Source organism: Sinohyriopsis cumingii, chromosome 5 (assembly GCF_028554795.1).
Source record: "Sinohyriopsis cumingii isolate HCF-2022 chromosome 5, ASM2855479v2, whole genome shotgun sequence".
Classification (NCBI taxonomy): Eukaryota; Metazoa; Mollusca; class Bivalvia; order Unionida; family Unionidae; genus Sinohyriopsis; species Sinohyriopsis cumingii.
This window is the reverse complement of record NC_142965.1, coordinates 122676440-122699613: the sequence shown is the minus strand read 5'-3', so window position 1 is coordinate 122699613 and position 23174 is coordinate 122676440. Positions and strand designations below refer to the sequence as shown.

General features: G+C 41.6%; 1 protein-coding gene across 2 annotated transcripts; it reads left to right on the top strand.

Annotated features, from left to right (window-relative positions):
• Window positions 1-183: 183 nt before the first annotated feature.
• Window positions 184-22929, top strand: LOC149800108 (tumor necrosis factor ligand superfamily member 6-like). 2 transcript variants are annotated; one of them, XM_089959690.1, is made up of 4 exons: window positions 186-534; window positions 1297-1333; window positions 20138-20221; window positions 22049-22929. In XM_089959690.1, the coding sequence occupies exons 1-4, from the start codon at window positions 205-207 to the stop codon at window positions 22474-22476; spliced, it is 879 nt and encodes a 292-aa protein (XP_089815816.1). In that variant the 5' UTR covers window positions 186-204; the 3' UTR covers window positions 22477-22929. The 2 variants fall into 2 exon arrangements, with proteins under 2 accessions (XP_089815817.1, XP_089815816.1); XM_089959691.1 differs by lacking the exon at window positions 20138-20221 and having other exon boundaries at window positions 184-534.
• Window positions 22930-23174: the final 245 nt, after the last annotated feature.

Genomic DNA, 23174 nt, shown 5'->3' with positions numbered 1-23174 from the left:
ATTTCCTCCTGTGAAATATATATAAACACACGTTGCCTATTGATAACTCTTTATGCATCTATTGTTCAAAAGTATCGCATAGATCGACACGAACCAAGCCAAAACGAAAGTACACTCTGTATTAATGCAAACCCATAACTGATAAACGCCGACAAAGTACAAAAGATAACACTTGACATTATCTGAAACGTACTTTCGTTTTACATGTCGGTAGTAGAAGTGAAAATAGTATCCATAATGTCGTACTTTGCAAAATCAGACAACAACACTCTTTGTGTAAAGTATCTGGTGATTTTTCTGGTGATACTATTTTTACTGTTTATTATTGTACTCTCGGTGATAGCCTTCTTTTGGCTTCATCCGAACGATGGGGATTTAGTAACAGAACCACAGCTGTGCATTGCATGCCGAGAATTATCCCTCTTCCCCGATGAGGATATAGAGGGATTTTCAAGGTTTTCCGTCCGAAGAAATGGGACATTAGTTCTTTGCTGCTTGCATACACTTGTAGATATTTCAGAAATAGTAGCACGGGTAAGTGTAATCCCTATTTGTTTCTTTTATAATAGCTACAAGACGATAAAGACAACGATGAAGATAATTAGAATGTGGTTGCAAGGATAATTGTTCTAATGTTCACTATAGTTGTTGTACCTGCTTTAATGACTGAAGTTGTACCTACACTATGGCTACATCAGCACTACTACTGCTACTAGTACTACTATGTATCACATGACCATACACATTCTTTTATGAGGAGAGAACAAATTGGCTAAAGGGGTTAGATTTATGCCTTTACATGGTTTGAGAAATTATTTGACTATGCGATAATTATTTAGTTCATTATAATTAACGACCTACGTTGATGACTAACCAGGAAAGCTCTGCAAATTCTATTTTTTAATACCTAAACATCGGATTCATTATGGCTGTGTTTCTTCTTTATATTAGCATTTATGTTTAGTCAGATTATCGTCTTTTTCGAGATTAAACGCTTTTCTTTTTACATTTTTTGTTATTGACTGATTGATTTGCTTGTCGATTGATGATAAATCGATAGATTGTTTCGTCAAATGATTTATTTCGGCACAGTGTGAAACTTGTGATTTCCCGTCTCAACATTATCACCACCAAATCTTTTCCTTTCATCATCATCATCATCATCATCATCATCATCATCATCATCATCATCAACAGCAAGAACAACAACAACTGCAACTTCGCCATGCGCGTACTTAATCACTACACAATATTAGGAGTCATTTAGTTCACATTCATTTTCTTCGTATTTTACAGATGGTGGAAAGAAAAAGGAGACACAAAGTCAGTAAAGGTACTGGACACTTAAAACACTTTTAAAAGCTTTCTTGCACATGTTGCTCTTGTCATATATATATATATATATATATATATATATATATATATATATATATATATATATATATAAGATTTGTTTTTCTCCATTGAAAGGTTTAATATAAATATTTATCGAAGGATCTACTTACATACTTACTTACTTTGTGCCATTTAAGACCATTGGCTCTTACACTTCTGTCTGTCTTTGACCATTTCCTCTAGTGTGCCCATACTTTGGTGATGGGTCTTAATCCCAGCATCAACAGCAACAGCGCCACGCCATGCTGTCTTAGACCTCCCACGCTTCCGTCGTCACTCAGGGGTCCAGTGCAGTGTTGTCATAAAAACTGTTCCTGTCTCCTTTCGCATGATATGCCCGATCCATCTCCAGCGGCTACTCATGATGATAGTTGCGATGTTGTCTTGGTGGCATGATACGAGCAGATCATGATTGCAAATTTTCCTCGGCCGAAGGAAGGAAGAATTTTTAGGGGCCTAGTGGTGTGGAAGGTGGGGAGCTAGGCAAAATCACAATTTATCATACGCCAGCACTCCGAACCATACAGTATCGTTGATAAGATGCAGCTTTGGTACCATATTGTGTTGATCTCCATACCCTGTTTATACTTCGGAATACATTTCTGGCCTTGCTTGGACTGCTCTGGATGTCGTTTTGGTGCCTCCATCTTGTCAGATAATGCTGTCCAGGTATGTAAAGCTGTTAGAGCAAGGTAAGTCTACATTATCTCTCCCGATTGGGGTTGGTGAGTCAATGTTGAGATACATAACCTCTGCTTCTTTTGGCGTACTCTCAGTTCTGCTTGGCGGGTAGAGGTGCAGAGGCGTTATGTATCATCTTACATTTGCTGGTGGGTGTGGGAATGCAACGCGAAATCATCTGCAAAGTCCTGGTCATCCAATGCGGAAAATAGTGTCTATCTGATGCCACTAGTAATGGGGGACGATTCAACGACAATGGGAATTAGCATTACAGAACCCCCCTGGGACTGTTTAGCGACTATGTAAATTTAACATGGAGAAAAACCCTGGGACTGTTTAGCGACAAGGGAAATTAACATGGGAAATAGATTTTGGGACTGTTGAGCGTCAAGGGGAATTGAACATGGGAATATGGGACTGTATAGCGTCAAAGGAATTTAAACAGGGTGGGACTGTATAGCGTCAAGGGAAATTTAACATGGGAATTTTTTTTTAAAAATAAAACAAAAGGGGTAGGCAATTGAAAGTCAATCTCTTTTCGAGACCTATGAGTGGCCCTGAAAAGGGCCTTTGGGTTTATGTTAATGTATTGGCTCACAATTTCTCCGGATACGATGGACAGTTTCTTTTGAGATACTATACGGAACAAGGCAAGGAGCGTCCTAAAGTGACTTTGAACGGAGCCAAAATCATTTTCATGCAAGTGGGACAAGTACAGTTTAAAGATTCGATGAGTTACTGGGCCATGCCTTTGAGCCGAATGCCTAAAACGTTTGGAATGACAGAAATGGCTAAAGGGTACTTTCCACACTTTTTCAATATGGAAGCCAGTCAACACGCCGTTCTACCCCATTTACCTGAGGCTCACTATTACGACCCCGACAACATGCGTACCGAACAACGAGAAGCTTTCTACGCTTGGTACCAGGCTCACGCCTCGGACCCTTTCGACTTTCAGGAAGAAATGTTAAAGTATTGTCGTTCCGACGTTGACATTTTACGACGTTGCTGTGGAAAATTTCGAGAACTGTTCATGGAACACGGAGGGGTCGATCCTTTGAAAGAAGCTTGCACCATTGCCAAAGCGTGTTCCTTAGTGTACAGAGAACGATTCATGCCTGAAAACACCGTAGCTGTCATCCGTCCTCAAACGACCAACTATGTCAAACGTCAATACTCGGTCAAAGCCCTACGTTGGTTACATTACTTGTGCGACAAGGAAGACAAATGGATTCAGCATGCCCGCAACGGAGGGGGCGAAAAGACCATCGGAACGCATTCGGTAGATGGCTGGGACTTAGAAAACCCCAAGATCGTGTACGAGTTTAACGGTTGTTTATTTCACGGATGTCCCGTCTGTTACCCTCACCGTGGCACTAAAAATCAGTTTTTACAACGAACCATGGAAGACTTGTACCAGGCCACTTGTCAGCGACGCCTAAAGTTAGAACAGGAAGGATACCAAGTGGTGGAAATGTGGGAACACGAATACGATCACCGTTTGAAAACCGATCCCGAGTTTAAACGCGTCGTGGAAAGTTACCAGTTCATGGACCCCCTGAACCCGAGGGATAGTTTGTACGGAGGAAGGACCAATGCCACCTGTTTGCTGTACCAAGCCGACGAAGAGAAAGGAGAAGAAATCAAATACTTGGACGTGTGTTCGCTGTATCCCTACGTGTGCAAATATTATCGCTTTCCTACAGGGCACCCACAGTTGTTCACGGAACACATCGACCCCAAAAGCATTCGACAATACGAAGGCTTGATCAAGTGTTAAGTTTGCCGCCCACGGACTTGTACCATCCCGTCTTACCTCACCATTGCCAAGGCAAACTGATGTTTCCTTTGTGCCGTACTTGTGCCGAAACGTGCAACCAAGATCAGCCTTGTCAGCACACCCAGGAAGAACGGGCTTTGACGGGAACCTGGGTCAGCGTAGAATTGTTCAAAGCTCTGGACATGGGATATCAACTGTTAGAAGTGTATGAAATTTGTCACTTTCCCAAGACACAACAATACCACAAGGGTGATCCCACGCAGAAAGGCATTTTCGCCGACTACGTGGATGCCTTTTTGAAACTGAAGCAAGAAGCCAGTGGCTATCCGTCCTGGTGTCACACTCCCGAAGACCAAAAGACATTAAAAGAGAAATACTATGAACAAGAAGGCATCCCTTTAGACCACATCGAGAAAAACGAAGGCAGGCGATCGTTTGCCAAAGTGATGTTAAATTGTTTGTGGGGTAAAATGGCACAACGCCCGTGTTTACCCAAGACGGAATATTTGACAGAACCTTCCCGCTACTTCCAGATGATTCACGACAAAACCAAATACATGAAACACGTGGACGTCGTTCGCGAGGATTTGATCTTGGTCAATTACGAAGAAGATCTGGACTTTGTACAAGACGACCCTTTTGGAAATGTCATCATTGCGGCTTACGTGACAGCTCATGCTCGCTTAAAATTGGACAAAGCTTTAGAACTGTTAGGGGAACGCGTCCTGTACTTTGACACGGACAGTTGCATTTACATCCATCACCCGAGTCAACAGCACCCTGACATCGAAGGAGACCGTTTAGGAGCCTGGACAGACGAGCATCCCGACGACAAGATTCTAAGTTTCGTCAGTGGCGGTCCCAAACATTACGGCTACGAATACCGGGACCCACAAGGAGAAGTGCACACGCAGTGTAAAGTGAAAGGATTGACTCTAAATTATCGTACCAGTCGTGTGGTCAACTTTGGGGTATTGAAAGAAGCCTTGCAATCGGGAGAGGATGAACACTTTGAAGTAACCACCTATCAACCCCACAAGATTGTACGTTTACCCACTCACCACATCGTCAGTCGACCCTTGGAAAAAGTCTATCAAATCGTGTACTAAAAGCGAGTGCGACTGCCCAACCACTTTACTTTGCCTTATGGACATGTTGGTATAAAACAATGGTTGTAAGCGGATAGCCACCCACCAGAAGGATGACTTCGCAACAGCAAGAATCGAGTGAGAAACCCGATGAGAACTCCAAGTTCAAACCCTATCATTTTCCGGTTTTCTTGCCTGACTAGTGTGATTGTGCCTGTCGACTGGACACATTTCAAGCATGGCCTACGGATAGGAAAGGATTACTTCTTCGCATATTTTAGCTAGAACAGGATTTGTCTACTTGGGACCTGAGTCAGGATTGGGATACGAGGTACAGTGTTTCGCTTGCGGACTGAAGTTACGAATGGATCTATGTATCTACAAATATTCAGCTATTCTGGAACATACTCGATGGTCTCCACACTGTCCTTACCTTTCTATGGCCTTTCCACCCATGGCACTACGGTACAATGATGACTGCACCTTAGAGACGGTACCTTCCAAAACTAGACATAAAAAACATAAAAAAGGAACGATGTACAAGCTTGAGACTGCATTACGACTAGTATAAAAAGGGACTATGGTCAAGACCAATAGTTCATTGTGACTACCAAGACCAAGCGAACAAGATGAATACTTTGAAAGAGACATCGTTCCAGTTTGGGGATTGTAAAAAAGTTGTATCTTCCTCTAGTGTGACTAATACTGGATGGATAAGACCCAGGCATTGTGACGGAAAATGTCTGGAAGGAAACTGCGATTGTCCATGTGGTTACCATTGTAATTGCGTAACGGAGTTTGCAGACAAGTGCGATTGTGAGCCTTGCGATGGGAACGATGATGTACGCTGTGACCTTAGCGATGCCGTAAAGCATCATGGGAACTTTGTTCTCACTACCCCTATCATGGAAAGTGATGCTGTGCGTGTCAAACCTCTTGGACATTTTACTGGGTTTCGTTTTAAAGGTGAATGTTCACCTTCACGTCTACCTCCCTACGGATGTCATCCAGCCCTGAGCAAACTCCTGTCCATGTCACCCAACCCTCATCGAAACGAACCTGTGAAAGACGAATATTCGTTTCCTGTGCGTTTGTCGGAATACTGCGACTTTGAAAATCGTCTTCAATCGTTCAAAGGAAAATGGCCTAAGTATCTGGGAGGACCGACCCCCGAAGAATTAGCCAGAGCCGGATTTTTCTACTTGGGCGAAGGAGATAAAGTCAAGTGCTTCAGTTGCGGTATGTCACTTCACCACTGGGAACCGCAAGATTCGGCCTACCTAGAACATGCTCGATGGTCACCGAATTGTCATTACTTACCCTTAGTGGGACCGAGACATTGAAGTTACTTACCATGTCGTTGACGAAGAAGAAGAAACCAGATTGGCTAGGAGTCAAATGTTGGACATCACCGAGACCAGTATTTAAACTTCATTTCAAAAACGATATTGAATCATTACCTAAAGAACTGCAAGAGAAGATTTAGAAAGAAGTTTGGCAGGGACTTGCCAGAGTGAAATCTCAATGGGTCACTGTAGAACTTTTGTGCCGAGAAATTCACAAGAGGAAAGTGAAGAAAGTCAACCAGTGTGTTAGATTTCTTTGGGTCAAGTGTGCATTCGTCCTATTATATTACTCTAGACCGTTTACATCAAAAGAGTTCAGTGACATTCTTGGACGTTACCCTGAATGGCAGTGGTCAGAAATTACTCACTATGTGGATTACTTTTGCTCTAGGAGAAGATTGTGAATTGTACGGACTGACCTATTCATGGATACTTTACAAGAGAACATTCGTGCTTTGCCTGTGGAGTTGAGAGAACGCATTTACCGAGAGCTGGTCAAAATACATGTCAAACGTAAGGAACAGTTGCATCCGTTACGTCACCGGTGTTTGAACCACTGGTACCTGAATGGTATAAGAGAACTGATTCGTCAGAAATTGTTTCAGTGGTCAGACCTTGTTCAATACTTCCAGGGCCACGTGTTGATCATTTTGGTTACTTCGAGATTCACCTAGTGCAACGCATTGAGGAAGACAAGTTAAAGGATTACCAACATATTTTACGTGGAATCTACTTAGCGGAAGAGGAAACTCCTAAACAAACTCTGAAGTTTAGGTACAGTATACAAGATTTAGATTCCCCACTGGAGAACGAAGATCTCTGGCTAGAAAGTACGTGTATTGTTTTCGAAACAAAGAGACTTTAAAAACAGGCTGCCATGCCACGACTTATGTCGTATGTAATCCAACAGATTCCGTGGAAGGAACTCAATGACCATATTCAAACAATGGATCATTACCATCGATTATTACAAGAACTGTATCCATTCAATTTGGGTCGACAAGTGGTGTGTGTCTTAGTGACTTGTTTTTGGGGATTTCGTTTACCAGCCGATTCCTTGTGGACTCTTTACGAACAGTATTTACCACCCCATTCAACATGAAAGTGGTGCCTTTAAATGTTCACGAGAGACTCCTTTGGTCAAAGCCTTACGTTTTCATCTGGATACTTCTCGACCTCTACGGGAAAAAAAGATTCGTCAACTTTTAGCTACCCAAGACGTGTATGACGATGTGTGTGTAGCTTGTGACTTACACCCCCATTGGACAGATGTCCGTGCCTGGCAAGAATGGGATTTTGAGGCTTGGACCCAAGAAGTGGCACAGTAAGCTCGAAAGTTGTGATCCTGCCTTTCAATGTCCAAAGAAAAAAGTTACTTTTCAACCTGTGTTAGTGACGGTTCCAGAAGAACCCGTCACCCAGGACAGGACTGTCGTGGACAGGCCTGAAAGACCCTTTCGGGAGGACACTTGTGTGACCTTACCCCCTATAGAACTGGTCAGAACCTTACCCAAAATATGTTGTACAGACACTTGTTTCTATTCCACGTTGATGGTTATCATGTGCCTTTTATCGTTGTACTTAAGCCTTTGGCTTTTATGTATTTTTGTCTTTCGTATTCATGTGTAAAACATTCAATAAACGTGTTCTTAAAAAATGTATATAAACTCTCGTCTCGTTTGTTTTCGTGTCACAAGTGACATCCCTGACACTATGGCTACTTCTGTTGTCTCTACTCCCTCTTCCTCCACTGTCAAAGTCATCGACGAACACTTAGATCGTGCCAGTTGGGAGGCTTTGTATCTTCGCCATCCCTTTAACATGCTCATTGCTGGACCTAGCGGTTCAGGCAAAACCGCATTCGTCAAACGTTTGATCGAACATAAACATCATTTGATCGATCGACCACCTCAGCGGATCGTGTGGTCTTACAAAGAGTGGCAATCGGCGTACAGCCTCTTGCGAGAAAGTCAAGGCGATTCCATCGTGTTTTTGTGGAAGGCATTCCTAAAGAAGACGACGGCATCGTCTCTGACTCCCGTCAAACCCATTTGGTCATTTTCGACGACATGTTAGGAGAAGACGAAGAAGAAATTAAACTGTGGTTCACGCGCAAAGGGCATCACCGTAATGCCAGTGTCGTTTACATCACCCAAAATTTGTTTCAACAAAGTAAAGCCCATCACACCATCAGTCTCAATGCGCATTACGTGGTCTTGTTTAAAAGCCCTCAAGATAAATTGCAAGTGCAAGTCTTAGCCAAACAGTTTGGAACACCTTTCTTGACTCAGGCATACGACGATGCCACTCAAACTCCACACGTCTATTTACTCGTCGATTTCAAACCTACGACCCCCGATGATTTGCGATTTCGTACCCACTTGTTTCACCACTGGTGCCAAGACGGAGGGCCTGTCCTGTACACGTCTCCGTCCTCGACTTAATTTCACTCAACAAAAAAAATCTATAGAAACCTCAGACCCTTTTCGTCTGTCTCACACACATTTTGAACATGACGTCCCTTCAGTCGCATCTTCCCGTCAAATTGATTCGTGCCTTGTATGGCATCAGTCGAGAAAAAAATCCACAAATACGAGCTCGTGTCTTAGAAGCTAGTCTCAAAGAAGTCTTACGATGGTTCACGGTGACGGCACGTCAATTACTCCAAGGAATCATTCAGATTCCTCATGAAACCAAACGCTTTTTTGATCGAAACAAAGTCGCTTTGACCCAACTGGCCGATCCCCGCATCGACACTCAAACCAAAAAACAAATCATTTTGAAACCTGGAGGGAGCGGTACTCTAGGAGGGGTCATCATTCGCTCTCTCTTAAGATGGGATCCTAATACCCCCAAACTTGTCCCAAAGAGAAAAGTCAAACGAAGCTCCAAGAAGAAGAAAAAGACCAGGTCCCTAAGGAGAACTTCTCCAGTGGCGGGACCCTCCTCTTACCAGACACCACCCCGGAAAAAGAACAGAGAAAAAGTCCCCAGAAAAAGAAAAGTCTACAGAAGAAAACTAGTCGCAAGAGAGACACTTCTTCGGCCAGGACGCAACCTTACACTCGCAAACCACGACCTGCCACGGCGGTGACTGCGTCTCCGGCAGCCTCACGTTCATCCACTTCTCCGTTGATGACACCAAGAACTGAAGAGTACTTGGAGACGTTGATCACACCAAGAACTTCTCCGTTGATGACCCCAAAAGGAACTTCTGCAGTGGCAGGACCCTCCAATTTAGTGGCAGTGGCTGCTGCTCGCAAAGTACCTTCTCCCAAAGTCAAAGTCCAAGAAAGATCGGGCATGTTACAAAGTTTACTGGATTTGTCCAAGCAAGAACTGGCTCGATTTAGTCCGTTGCGTACCTCTGCACGACGTGTCATGCCTGTCCTGAAGTTGATACGCCGTAAAGACAACCAGTGGCGACGCGTTCCAGTATAAAAAAGGCCTGTGACCAAGTCAGTGTTTTTGGTGCTGAAGACTCAAAGATGTCACCCTCCAGAAAACATCCCTCTTCTAAACAACCCCAAGGAAAGAAAAGGAAAGGACTGCCTCCTCGTTTAGTCAAACATGGGGACATGTTATCTGTTCAATCAGCCTCCAAAGAGGTCATCAATACCGTATGCGAATGCTGTTTGAACGTCTTGAAAGGCACGATCCCTTTGTCCAAACACCAGAAACAATGCTTTGGTAAACATCGTCACGTTCTTCGCCAAATGGTTCAAAAGAAAATTCCCCTTCGTCAAAAGAAGAAGATGTTGGTCCAACGTGGAGGCATTTTACCCCTCTTGTTAGGCCCCTTACTGAAAGGAGTCTTGGGAACCATGTTGGGAGGACTGGTGGGAGCAAGATAAAAAGGCCCTCTGAAGTCCCAAGATCTCAGAATCGACCCCTGACAACCCCATGGAAGGACGAAAACTAGCTTTAGTGCCTTACAAACGATGGATGGAATACCATCGTTGGCAAGAACAACAAACCCCGCATTTACCTCCCAATCCCCATTTGAGCGAGATGTCCCAGTTACAACACGAATTGCAGTCCTTGATGGATCGCCAAGATTTGTCCGAAACAGAAAAATCGCAAAAGTAGGGTCAACTCTTGCAACGACTGCAACTCTTTCACCAGAAAGCTTTAGACGAAACAGCTCTACCCACTCTGAAAGATTTTAAGACCTTGATGAAAAGTCCAGCACCATCACCAGTACCAGTACCAGTACCAGTGACCAAGACAGAAAAAGGAGAAGAAGAAGAAGAAGGGTTTCAAACTCCACCAGAAAAAGTACGCAAGTTAACAACACCACCTACCTCCAGAATTGGATGGATTAAAAAGATGATGGCCACCCCTTCTTCATCACAAGAGAACAAGAAAGTGAAGACAGAAGTGAAGACAGAAGTGTAAGAAGAACCGATCTCCCCTGTTCACACATCCACCTCCTCGACACCTATTGCCGGTCGCGCACGCAAAGCATTGCAATCCAAGAAAATACCCCAAGAGGAAAAGAGTAGCATCCTCCAAGAGTGGGTGTCTTATTAGCACACCAACCAAGAAATGGAAAAAGTGTTAGCCAGCATTTACTACGATCCCTCCCATCCTGCAGGTTACGCAGGAGTTCAAAAATTGTATCGTGCTGCCAAAATGCGACTGAAAAGTCTCCGTTTACCTCAAGTGCAACGATGGTTACAAGAACAAGCTACCTACACTTTACACAAACCCAATCGACGCACGTTTTCCAGAAGTCGCACCCGAGTGGAAGGCATCGACCATCAATGGCAAGCCGATTTAGCCGATGTCTCTCATTTGGCCAGCTACAATCGTGGCTACAAATATTTGTTTTGTGTCATCGACGTCTTTTCCAAATTTGTCTGGGTCGTGCCCTTGACTTCCAAATCTAGCAACGAGTTAGTGCGAGCCCTGCAACGGGTGTTGAAACAAAGCGGTCGTCACCCTCTTCGATGGCAAACGGACAAAAGGCACCGAATTTCTGAACCAAGCTTTCCAAAAAGAATTAAAGAAACGTGACATTCATTTTTTTACCACCGAGAATCCCGAAACCAAAGCCAGCATCGTGGAACGTTTTCAACGCACTTTGAAAGAACGCATGTGGAAATATTTTACGCATCACCACACTCTGAAGTACATCGACATCTTACCGCACCTGATGAAAGCGTACAACCAATCTTACCATCGAAGCATTGGACGTGCCCCGCAAGAAGTGCTGGTGTTTGAGCGCCTGTTTGGTACGTCCCCGACGAGGGCTGTCCCCAAGAAAAGTGGAGAGTTGACCGTAGGAGATTGGGTGCGCATTGGCAAAACCAAACGCACTTTCGACAAAGGTTACTTACCTAACTGGACGACCGAATTGTTTCGTGTCACTGGACGAGTGCATGGTCGTCATCCTGCTGTCTATAAATTGGAAGACATGAACGGAGAAGTGCTCAAAGGAACGTTTTATTTGCCCGAGTTACAACGTGTCACCAAAAAAGAAGACGACGTGTACGACATCGAAAGCATTCTCGAACGCAGAACCCGTAAAGTAGGCAAACGACGTGTCAAAGAAGTCAAAGTACGTTGGAAAGGATATCCACCCAGTTTTCATTCTTGGATCGACGCTTCGCAAGTCATCGACTTTAAAAAGAAGTGACCATTATGCCCTTTCACAAAGATGCAGCTACGTCGACCACTCCTTCACCCAGTTCTTCTCTGCAAGATTTACAAAAACAACCTTTGTGGGTGTGGTGCGGAGAACGTGTGCCTAAAACGCAAATCGTCTTTTTCTGCCAAATCTTCGTGGTGTATTGTGTCATCGGGGCAGCCATTGCCAATTTGAGTTTGCAACAAGGAGACAAACAATTGTGGACCATTTTATTGAGCAGTTGCATCGGTTACCTGCTTCCTGATCCCTCCCTGAAATTCACCTCGAACGGGAACCACGGGAACCTTGTATCCAGTGCCAGTACCAGTCACCACTCCAACAACAAGAACCCTATTTTGAGCGGAGACACGCCTCTGACGTCCAGTAACCCCTCGGACAGCCACAGAACTCTGGAATTATGAGTCACCAAAACCAATTTTTCTTAAGCTTACCTAGTGACAGTTCCATGGAGGTGTTTCCCAACAACACGTTGTGCTGTTACACGGCCAAATTACCTCAGGCCATTCCATTAGATCACGAAGCCCATTGGGAAGTGGCTTTAGTAGAAATCATTCACCCGACCCAAGTCCTCAATGTCCTTCCCAATCAAAATTTTTTTGATGTGGAAGTTTATGACGAGCAAATGCGACAGTACTTGGATACCCATGGCAAATATGACAAGAAAACCCCTGGCACAAAAAATCAAAAGTACACCACCTATCACTTGTTCATTCCCCCAGGCTATTATTTTAGTGGTCAACATTTGGTGAGCACCATTGCCTCCAGGTTTAATGTCGTGTTTCTGAAAGCTTTGGAAAGTGTCAAAAAAGTGTCACTATGGAATACCAGAAATCAGCTCGTCGCTTCTTAATGAAATTTGACGGGAGTAAAATCGTGTTCATTTTATTTTGTCCTGAATTGTTTGACATGTTGGGCGGAGACATGGAACTGGGTAAGAAAGTAGAACAGCAAAAAGGCAAATCAGCAGTTATTTACGACAATGATTCTTTTAGCAAGTTTTTTCGTGCTCCAGTAGAACTGAACCAAGGACTGAATTTGATGTTTGTGTACTCCGATGTGGTGGAGTATAACGTGGTGGGACACACCTCCGTATCGTTACTGCGTGTCATTCCTTTCAAAGTGGATTCTGCCATGGTCGCTGACGAGGAAGGTGGAAACACTTACCACGTCCACCGCGAATTTGTACATCCTCACTATTTGCCGGTCAGCAAGTCGTATTTGGACACGGTCAACATTGCTTTAAAAGGAGATTTGGGACAAAATATTCCATTCACCAAAGGAAAAGTCACGGTGAAACTCCATTTTCGAAAACGGTTCTCTCACGATTCGTAAGTCATGTATCCAGTGTACCGAGGGGTTGCTCGACAGCGAGGACACGGTTTAGGAGATATGTTAAAATCAGCCTTTCGTTCGGTGGCCCCCGTGTTGAAACCGATGGTGACACGCGGATTGCACGCCTTGAAAGATGCGGCACTGACGCAAGGCAAAGAATGTCTCCAAAATGTCATCATCGACAAACAACCCTAAAGAAGCCTTCATGAGGGCAGGCAAAAATGTCTTGCTGCAAACGGGCAAAGACCTTTTGGGCCGACGAGAAACACCTATAAATGCCCTGCACGCTACCGAGTCAGGCATTCAGCAAGGACAAGGTAGAAAGAGACGACGAAGAAAACACCATTTCACCAGACTTCACACTTCTAGAAAGGCAAAGAAAAGAAAAACCATTCGGGACTTAGACGTTTTCGATTATTGAGAAAGAACAAAAAATGATGCACCGAGAGTCTTGCACTTGTTCCAAGTCGGAACTGGATTTGTTTGCCATGCCACCCACCATGATGACCATGCAAGAATCCCAGTGGGTGAAATTTCACCCCGTCTCCTCTTTGATAGCCTCAGCTCCCATCGAGTTTGAAATCAAAGGACAGCCCGAAGATTACATCGATCTGAATAGCAGTTACTTGTACCTGAAAGTCAAAGTTGTCGATGAGGATAATACGCCCCTAGATGGTGATGAGGTAATAGCTCCCGTCAACAATTTCATGCATTCCTTGTTCAGTGGAGTGGACTTGTACTTGAATAACAAACTAGTCAGTAGCAGCATGGATACTTACCCTTATCGAGCGTACCTGGAAAATCTCTTGACGTAAGGAATAGACGCCAAGAACACTCATCTCAATGCCTGTGTGGTATGGGAAGCTGACGATGCAGGCCAGTTTGAAGAATTCGAAATTAATGCAACCAAAGAACACAATGCGGGATTTGTAGAACGAAGAGACAGAATCAAAAGTGGAGATAGTTTAGAACTGATGGATCGTTTGCATTTGGACATGTGGTTATAAGAAAAGTATTTTCTGAACGGAGTGAATCTCCGCTTGAGACTGAATCGTAGTAGTGCCGCTTTCCATTTGATAGGTACTAGTGCTTGCAAAACTGTCATCGAGGAAGCCAGGCTCTACGTACGACGCGTGGAAGTGTTACCTAAAGTGGGTAACGACATCAGTCAGATGTTGAGCAGAACGACCGCCAAGTATCCCATACGATGCGTAGAAATGAAAACCTTCACCATTCCTACGGGGCTGCAATCCATGATCGAAGATCATCTGTTCCAAGGACAGTTACCCAAACGTTTGATCATTGGTATCGTCGAGAATGCAGCCTTCAACGGAGCTTTGGCTAAAAATCCTTTCCACTTTAAACACTTTGACGTGTCCAAGATCGAAGTCAGTCGCGATGGCAAGACCTTGTGTACCCGACCTTTCGAACCTAACTTTGACAAGAAGAATTACTTGAGGTCGTACTTGTCCCTGTACGAAGCCACCGGTCAGTTAGGAACCAACACCAGTCACGGCGTTACGTACGAAGATTATGCTTTGTGGGCTTTCGATTTCACTCCAGACCAAGGCAGCGACGAGGGACATTTCCACCCTATAAAATCCGGCCAGATTCGTGTGGAAATTCAGTTTACTACAAATCTAACAGAGACGGTGAACGTCCTCCTGTATGCCGAATTCGATAATACCATAGAAATCAACAGTTTGAGAGAAGTCATTCTAGATTATTAGAAGCTATGGAAGACTGTTATCCCTCTTTACCTAGTGAAGAAACTTTGGACATGAAATGTGAAGAGACCATGGAAGAAGAAGAAGAAGAATCCCAAGACGAAGAAGTTATCATGATGAAGTCAAGATGGCCAGAACAAGAAGCCCATTTAGTCTCCTGTTTTGCTACATTCCTGACAGATGTAATGAAAGAATTGATCAAGGAAGAGTGCTATGGATGTCACAACGATCATCCCAGTCAAATTCAACACGACAAATGTCTGATGTTGAGCCAAAAAGAAAAATTGGACGAATATCTGGACAAAACTTGGGGTGTCATCGATATAGAATTCGCGTTGAACGAGTGGTATAAAGGCTTGGATAAACATTCTTCTCCTCCATTAACGTCTCTGGAGTGCCGTCGCATCGAATCTCTCTTTGACCAGAATAAGAAGTCGGAGCCAAACGCCTTTTACTTTTCAGACATTTTCAAGCAAAAAGTCAGGATCGAATCGATCACTTATCATTACCTTTTGAAGAAGAAAAAAACATGGATACCTGGGAACTTTATTACCTTTTGAACCACAGTTCGTATACGGCTTCTTGGAATCCTGTCGTCTGTGCTAAAGATGAACTCCCTCATCGCAAACCTCAAGACCATCTAGCTTATGTCATCAACACGGACGACAGTCATCTCCCAGGAACCCAGTGGGTAGCCGTCTACTTTCCTCAAGAAGGATGTGTGGAATATTTCGATTGGCACGGATTGCCCCCTTTGGAAAACGATATCATTGACTTTATGAGAAGAAATGCTCAGACCACCCGATTCAATAATGTGAAATTACAAGGCGCAGATTCCTTGGTGTGTGGACAATATTGTGTGTATTTTCTGCATCATCGCAGCCTGGGCTATTCCTTAGAACATTTAGTGACTCATTTTGATCCTCGTTCTTCTTCTAGAAACGATGTGAAAGTAGATTGATGGTTTTGTGACCATTATGCTTATCTTTTGTCTCAAGCTAGGAAACGTAGTGTCCATCAATGGCCTAATGACTTTCAACAGTGGAAATCACAATTTCATTCACAACGTTGTCAGTCCTGTCCAAAATAATGTGTAAATTGAAACAAAATGTTTGTGATTTGAAGAAAAAAAATGTTTGATGTTATATTGTTGGATTATTGTTAAAAATGTTATAGTTGTTTGTTAGTGTTAAGTGATTTTGAATAAAAAAATGTTGTGTTTTGAAAAAAAATGCCTTTGTCTTTTGTTTGGCTATAAGAATGTTGATTTCATGCTCTTTGACTTCTTACTATCCCTCTCATGACACTCATTGAACGTTGCGGCTCGAAAACCGTAGAGGGATGTTTTCCTTCACGTCCGCGCTTTGATTTTAAGAACCGGGGAAGTTTCCAGTCTAACCATCCATTGTCGCCTCATCCTCCTACGAAGATGTGCTCCAAACTAGCTAAGCTAAACGAAGTCTACGTGAATTTGCATAGGGTCAGACACAGTCTGATACCGAAGCCAGAAGAGATAGAGAATGTGAGAATGTTAAAAGTCACTGAAGACCTGATAGAAGAGCTCTTCAGAGAAGAAGTGAACAGGGAGAAAGAAGAATGGACAGAGAAGTACAGACTTCAGAGACAGCAGCAACAGCAGCAGCAGCAGCAGCAACCTGAACCTGACAGAGGCTTTGTCGATTGTCGTATCGACACCAAAGAGTTCTTCTTCTCTTTCCGAAGAAGCAGACCTATCGGCAGAAAGTCTATCCTCAGAGGACGTCGCATTCTTAGAAACTAAAAGATTGCCATAGCAAACAAAAAAACAGCCCTTTTCAGGGCTACCCAATGCTCTAGAAAAGAAATAACAATCCATTTGCCAATGTGTGTATGTAGAGTAGCGTGAATATAAACACTGACTCTTTTTTATAGTGTTTGTGTTCGTGTTTTTAAGCGCTGACGTAGGTTTGTGTGGATAGTAGATATGGGTTTAATTTTAATGCTTTGCGTGTGTAAATAGTAGATTAGGGGTTTGTTTATTGATGCTTCACGTATGTGGATAGTAGATAATATAAAATGAGAGAAGTAGGGGATGTTTTCCTTCACGTCCGCGCGTTTTAAGTGATAATCTAGGTAATATCAATTTTGTTTTAGGGCGATGTTTTCCATCACGTCCGCGCTTTAACTATAAAGCTAACAGTGTTAGCCATTAGAACCCATTCCACGGAATAAAGACAAAGAAAATGGTGGTAGCAACAGCGTTACTGAATCATTTGATAGGCATTTATTATTGGATAGTAGATGTTACGTTTGTCATGGAAAAGATAGAGAAGGAATTCAAATTAGAAAAGTGTCTCGACTGTTTTAATAATTTGAAGGAAGCAAAGGAGATAGTAACAGAAATGATGGAAGAAGAGGAAAAGAGACTGAGAGGATTGATTGACCATCCTTATGTAAGAGTGGGAAGTTTAAAGGAAGCACTTGAAAATGTTATAGAAGGCAGGTGCTTCTTAGAAAAGTATTGAATTGGACGGAGTGGCGATACGTAAAATGGGGGTTGGACCAGCTGACGAAAACGGAAGAAGTAATGAGAAAAGTGATGACGGAAGAGGTAAAGAACATCAAAGAAAAGTGGACTAAGGAAAGAAAAGAAGAAGAAAATAGAAAGAGAAAAGAAAGCTTTGAGAAACTCAACAATAACTGGATACGAATACAGGAGAAATTCCGAGCGATAGGTCATCCTGACTGGATGCCTGAATCAAAAATAAAGAAGAAGACAGAAATAATGGCAAAAGTTAGAAGATGGCTACAGAAGTGGAGGAAATAAAAGAAGAAAATGATGATGAAACCAAAGGTCCTTTTCAGGGCCACTCATAGGTCTCAAAAAGAGATTGACTTTCAATTGCCTACCCCTTTTATTTATTTTTTTACTTTTTAAAAAAAATCCCATGTTAAATTTCCCTTGACGCTATACAGTCCCACCCTGTTTAAATTCCTTTGACGCTATACAGTCCCATATTCCCATGTTCAATTCCCCTTGACGCTCAACAGTCCCAAAATCTATTTCCCATGTTAATTTCCCTTGTCGCTAAACAGTCCCAGGGTTTTTCTCCATGTTAAATTTACATAGTCGCTAAACAGTCCCAGGGGATGTCTGTAATGATAATTCCCATTGTCGCTGAATCGTCCCCCATTACTACTGATGCCCCTTGACTCATCTTCAAATGTTCTCCACATGACCTAGTCAAAGTACTAGGTTGAAGAGTAGCAGAGACATGATTCATCCTTGTCTGACCCGAGCCTTTACTTCCAAGCTCAAGTCGTAGAATCCCACACTGGTTGATGAAAAAATCTTGACGAGTTGGACCATTTTGAAGGTGGCTCTCAAAATACGGTGACGGCTGTCTCTGTTGATGCTGCCAAAAACCTTTTCAAAGTCAACAAAGTTAACGTACATCTGTCTCTGCCACTCTGTGCATTGGTCTATGATGTTTCTCAGGGTGAAACTTTGATTTAGTCTTCCCCTTCCCTTCTGAAATTCGGCCTGTTCCTTTCTGAGTGATTTGTCGACAGCATCTGAGATCCGTTTGTTGACTACCTTGGCAAGGATCGTACTAGGTATTAACATCAGAGATATGCCATGCCAATGGTTACAGTCGCTGAGTACTTCTTTCTTGCAAGGATCTTACTAGGTATTAACAGTGGAGAGATGTCACGCCAATTGTGACAGTCGCTGTATATTCCTTTCTTGGGAATCTTGACGATAACTCCTTTGGTCAAGTCAGCGAGTACTTGTTGTCCTTTCCAAATTGCTGTAAACAGTGGCTGTAGAATGGAGGCAGCAAGTTCTGGATCTGTTTTAAACATCTCCGCATTCAGGTTATCATATCTCGGAGCTTTGCTAGTTCTGAGAGATCTAATAGCTGCGATGATTTCTTTCTCAGGTGAAGCAATGTTAATGTCAAAGTCCTCTACTGCTTCTTGGACGTCAGCTTCTTCTTCAGGTGGTGGTATGTTTAGAACTTCCCTGAGGTGTTTTGTGCAGTGTGCTTCCTAACTTTTTTTGTTGTCAGTACTTGTCCTTGTTTATCCTTGGTAGGTGCATTTGTCCTGTCACTATCCTTGCCACAAAAACACGGTGATTCTGTATACATTTCCTTGTTCTCCACTACATGCTGCATTTACTGCTTGTGTTGTAATGTCTTCCATGATAGTTTGTTTGTCTGCTTTTACTAGTTTTCGCTTTCCCGTCCTTCTCAACTTGAGCTTCACATGTGGTGTCACGAGGTGGTGATCACTACCAATGTCTTCAACTCTTCTCAGTTTTACATTTTGCAGGCAGCGTCTCCATGGTGAATCTGATTCTTGTCCCACTTTGATTTACATAAGGGTTCTTTTATTTTTGAAGATGGATGAAGTGACTTTAAACCGTTGGTTTAAATAATTTTTTTATTTGGTTCTTCCTGGTTATTTCAATTAGCAGTTTTAATAACACCGTCCTTCTGTTGTCGTCTTTCATTAATCATGCCAGTAGGCACGGATAACCTTTCATCCATAAAGAATATAAATACATTGGTTTATCTAGGTAAAACCCGAATAAATTGAAATATTGTTTAATTTTTTGACACTGTATTAAAATGAACTTAGCTATTGCCTGCTGTATAAATGTCCTTTTATCAAATGAATACATAGAGAATTTCTACGTTCTTGTATTTTTAATTAAAAAAATTTATGATATTTTCTTTTGCTACGTTAATAACTGATATATTTAATCGAGACTTCAGAAACCTCATCCAAAAGTAATATTAGTTCATTGTTGTAATTTTCACCTTATGTTTCCTTTCTAGTTTTGGTAAACTCAGAATAGCCACTTGCGAACTGTTTTGGTCGTTTAGCTGTTGTAGTTTATGGCGACAGTTATTAAATGCCAAAGTTTTTTTTTAAACAATGACATACAATTTTCGAATGTGGTCATCCCTTAGGAAGTGATTCATATTTGCTTGCTCATTACTAACCAAATAATGAACAGTTCACATATTTTATGACCTATATAAACTCATTCTTGAATTAATACCTAAAGTGAAGTATTTTCTATCATTTAACCAAAACATTCTTTCTCTTTCAAATTCATTAAAATTCCATTATAACTATAACAGGTATTGTAAAAGACTTGCCCGTAACATGTAGCGTTGACAGTTGGAATAAAGGGAATGCCAAGCTCGTTGGTATATTTCCATCAGGTAAGTACATCATTATTTTTATTCCAGATTTAAGCTCTAATGCTAGTTTTTCGTGTTACCTCAATAAAGGTTTGTATAGGTGCCTTTGTAAATGTTTGCTATATACAACAATAAATTTTATTCCGATGTTGAAAAATCAATGACACGACATGAATAAAAGCTACATATTTCCAAGGCACTTTCATTTCCAGAACGTAAATATAACACACTGGTAATATTTTCATGGGTGTCAAATTTCGTGGGTAGGAAATATTGACAGTTTTGTCCTTAAAGTATTCGTAACTATGTGTCAGACGGAAAATAATATTATCATCACATGCGAGTAATTTATTATTGTGTATTTAAACTCCTGGATTGCATCAACCATAGCATCCTCTAAAATCGATATTCCAGTAAATTTAAATTTGCCCTAAGCATCCTCTAAAAACGATATTCCTGTAAACTTGGGTTTGCCAAATGGTATAATCCAACCGATTGTTTGAATAGTGCATACAACCGCTAGCATAATTTGAACCTGAGATTGCTTGTAAGACACATATCCCAACACTCTATCGATTGTCCCAAATTTACCACCTTTTCGATATGTGCCCCTGGGTGTAATGATAGACCTTAATTGCAAATCTGAATTTATATTCCCACCATTTATCTATCTATTTGATATAGATAGCAATAACGATATACATCATTAAATATTGGGATATTAATAGTTTCTGTGTTATCACATAAGTGGCCATATTCTGATTCCTTACCTCCAATACCTGGGGGTAAATAGAAATTTTACATACCCCAATAATCTTCAAGCATACATCAATGTCTTAAATCTATATTTTGAACAGTGTAGAAGGAGATATGCAACAAGCTAAACTACCCTACCACCCCAAGCTCCATCCATATCACCTCAAAATTCAAGACCTGCTGCGTGCAGGCTATCCAAGTCCATGATGTCACGTTTATATCATGAATGGTGTCCGATGAGTTGTGCAAATTACATAACCCACGCCTTTTGTTAAAAAAGCTTGGGATTATTGTGTGTCATTGACTGAAATGATAATGTACCTACCAAAAGCTCTAAACAATGCTAATGAGATACAAGCGGTGAATCAGCATGCTAGTACGATATAAATCATAAAGACCAGGTATCATACATATGATTCATTTTGAAGAGAAAAGCTCAAAGGCAGGTTGATGCAGCTTCCGCTTGGCACTTTAAATTCTTAGACCAGTGACCAGACTCCTGGCAAAGACATCAAAGATTTTCAGAGATACCGTCAATAGGTCTCCATTGTTTCCAATATTTTATGTTTAATAGACTCTAATTAATATGGTCCAAATGCACGTATGTATGTATGTATGTATGTATGTATGTATGTATGTATGTATGTATGTATTGTATTGTATTGTATTGTATGTATGTATGTATGTATGTATGCATGTATGTATGTATGTATGTATCTATGTATTGTATTGTATTGTATTGTATGTATGTATGTATGTATGTATCTATGTATGTATGTATGTATGTATGTAAGTATGTATGCATACATGTATGTATGTATGTATTGTATTGTATTGTATTGTATGTATGTATGTATGCATGCATGCATGCATGCATGTATGTATGTATGTATGTATGTATGTATGTATGTGTATGTATATATGTATGTATGTATGCATACATGTATGTATGTATGTATGGATGCATACATGCATGCATGTATGTATGTATGTATGTATGTATGTATGTATGTATGTATGTATGTATGACATTGTTCAATTATTGTCATCAGTTATGCTTATGGAAATAATATTGTATTCTGATTATTGCAGTACCAAATAAATCAGACGGATTTATGACCCGAATTCAGTGGGACATCAATTCAGCTGCATCATTCCTAGGATCGGCAATTACATTTGCTAATGGCAGTTTCAGAGTGTTGGAAAGTGGTTATTATTACGTTTACAGCAACCTCGTTTACAGTCAGGAGTGGAGGAACACTACAGATGAATTTAGAATGTTTTGTCAAGTCGTATACCGTCATTCACCTATGACAGAAACAAAATATGACATAATACTGATGGAAAACTGCAATTCTCTGTGTATGCCTTACAAGGCCAGTGGGCGGTGTATAGGCTCCAGCCATATGGAGTCGGTATTTTTCTTACGGAAAGAAGAGGAAGTGTACATTAAGGTCTCCGATCCGGAGATGCTTTATGAAAACGAAAGAAACAATGTGTTTGGGTTATTTAGCGTATGATAGATGATACATGCGGCGATATTCTTTTACCTGAAGTGAGGATGAAAATTTTACTTTCCTATAACCGTTATTCTTATCAATGAGTTAAAAAGGATAAATGGCTAAATTACATAATGTATTCAAAGAAATATGTGTCATTTTAGGATTAGTGATTCTTCCATCTTAGCATTATACAGGTTGCTGTTAATTTCGAGTGTACTGACGCTTGGTAGAGGGACATACAACATGTGAATAATTCCAGATGTATGTTTCCAATTAGTATATATATCGCGAGATATACAGAGTTATATTTTATGTGCGCTTTTGTTCCATTTTCCCTACAATTCTTTCATCGTGTATCCATCATGCTTGAGACATAATACAATTAAAACCCGTTAGTAATGCTGTGTAATTCGTTTTGCATTGTGCTTATGCTTATTATTAAATAATAAAGTGTCTGAATTACCTTCCAAATCATGTTTACCTCGTCGATATCTCAAGTCATCACGAATGCTCATGAACGCATCGGTTGTGCTTCTCTCAACACTAGGACTTGTCACTTGTAGTTGTTGTTGGTTTAACACTACTTTTCAGCACACGATAGGCTATAAGACCGACCAACGGGAAATTACTGGTAAGATTTCTCACATGCCCAGACGGACAAGAGGTGAGAAGGCAGTGGCAGTAAATGCGAGCGTTTTAGATCTATCGGCCACCCG

Coding starts and splice junctions, on each gene's coding strand:
- LOC149800108 (XM_089959690.1), top strand. CDS start 205: ATGTCGGTAGTAGAAGTGAAAATAGTATCCATAATGTCGTACTTTGCA. Junction 535..1,296: donor TTTCAGAAATAGTAGCACGG/GTAAGTGTAATC, acceptor CGTATTTTACAG/ATGGTGGAAAGAAAAAGGAG. Junction 1,334..20,137: donor GAGACACAAAGTCAGTAAAG/GTACTGGACACT, acceptor TAACTATAACAG/GTATTGTAAAAGACTTGCCC.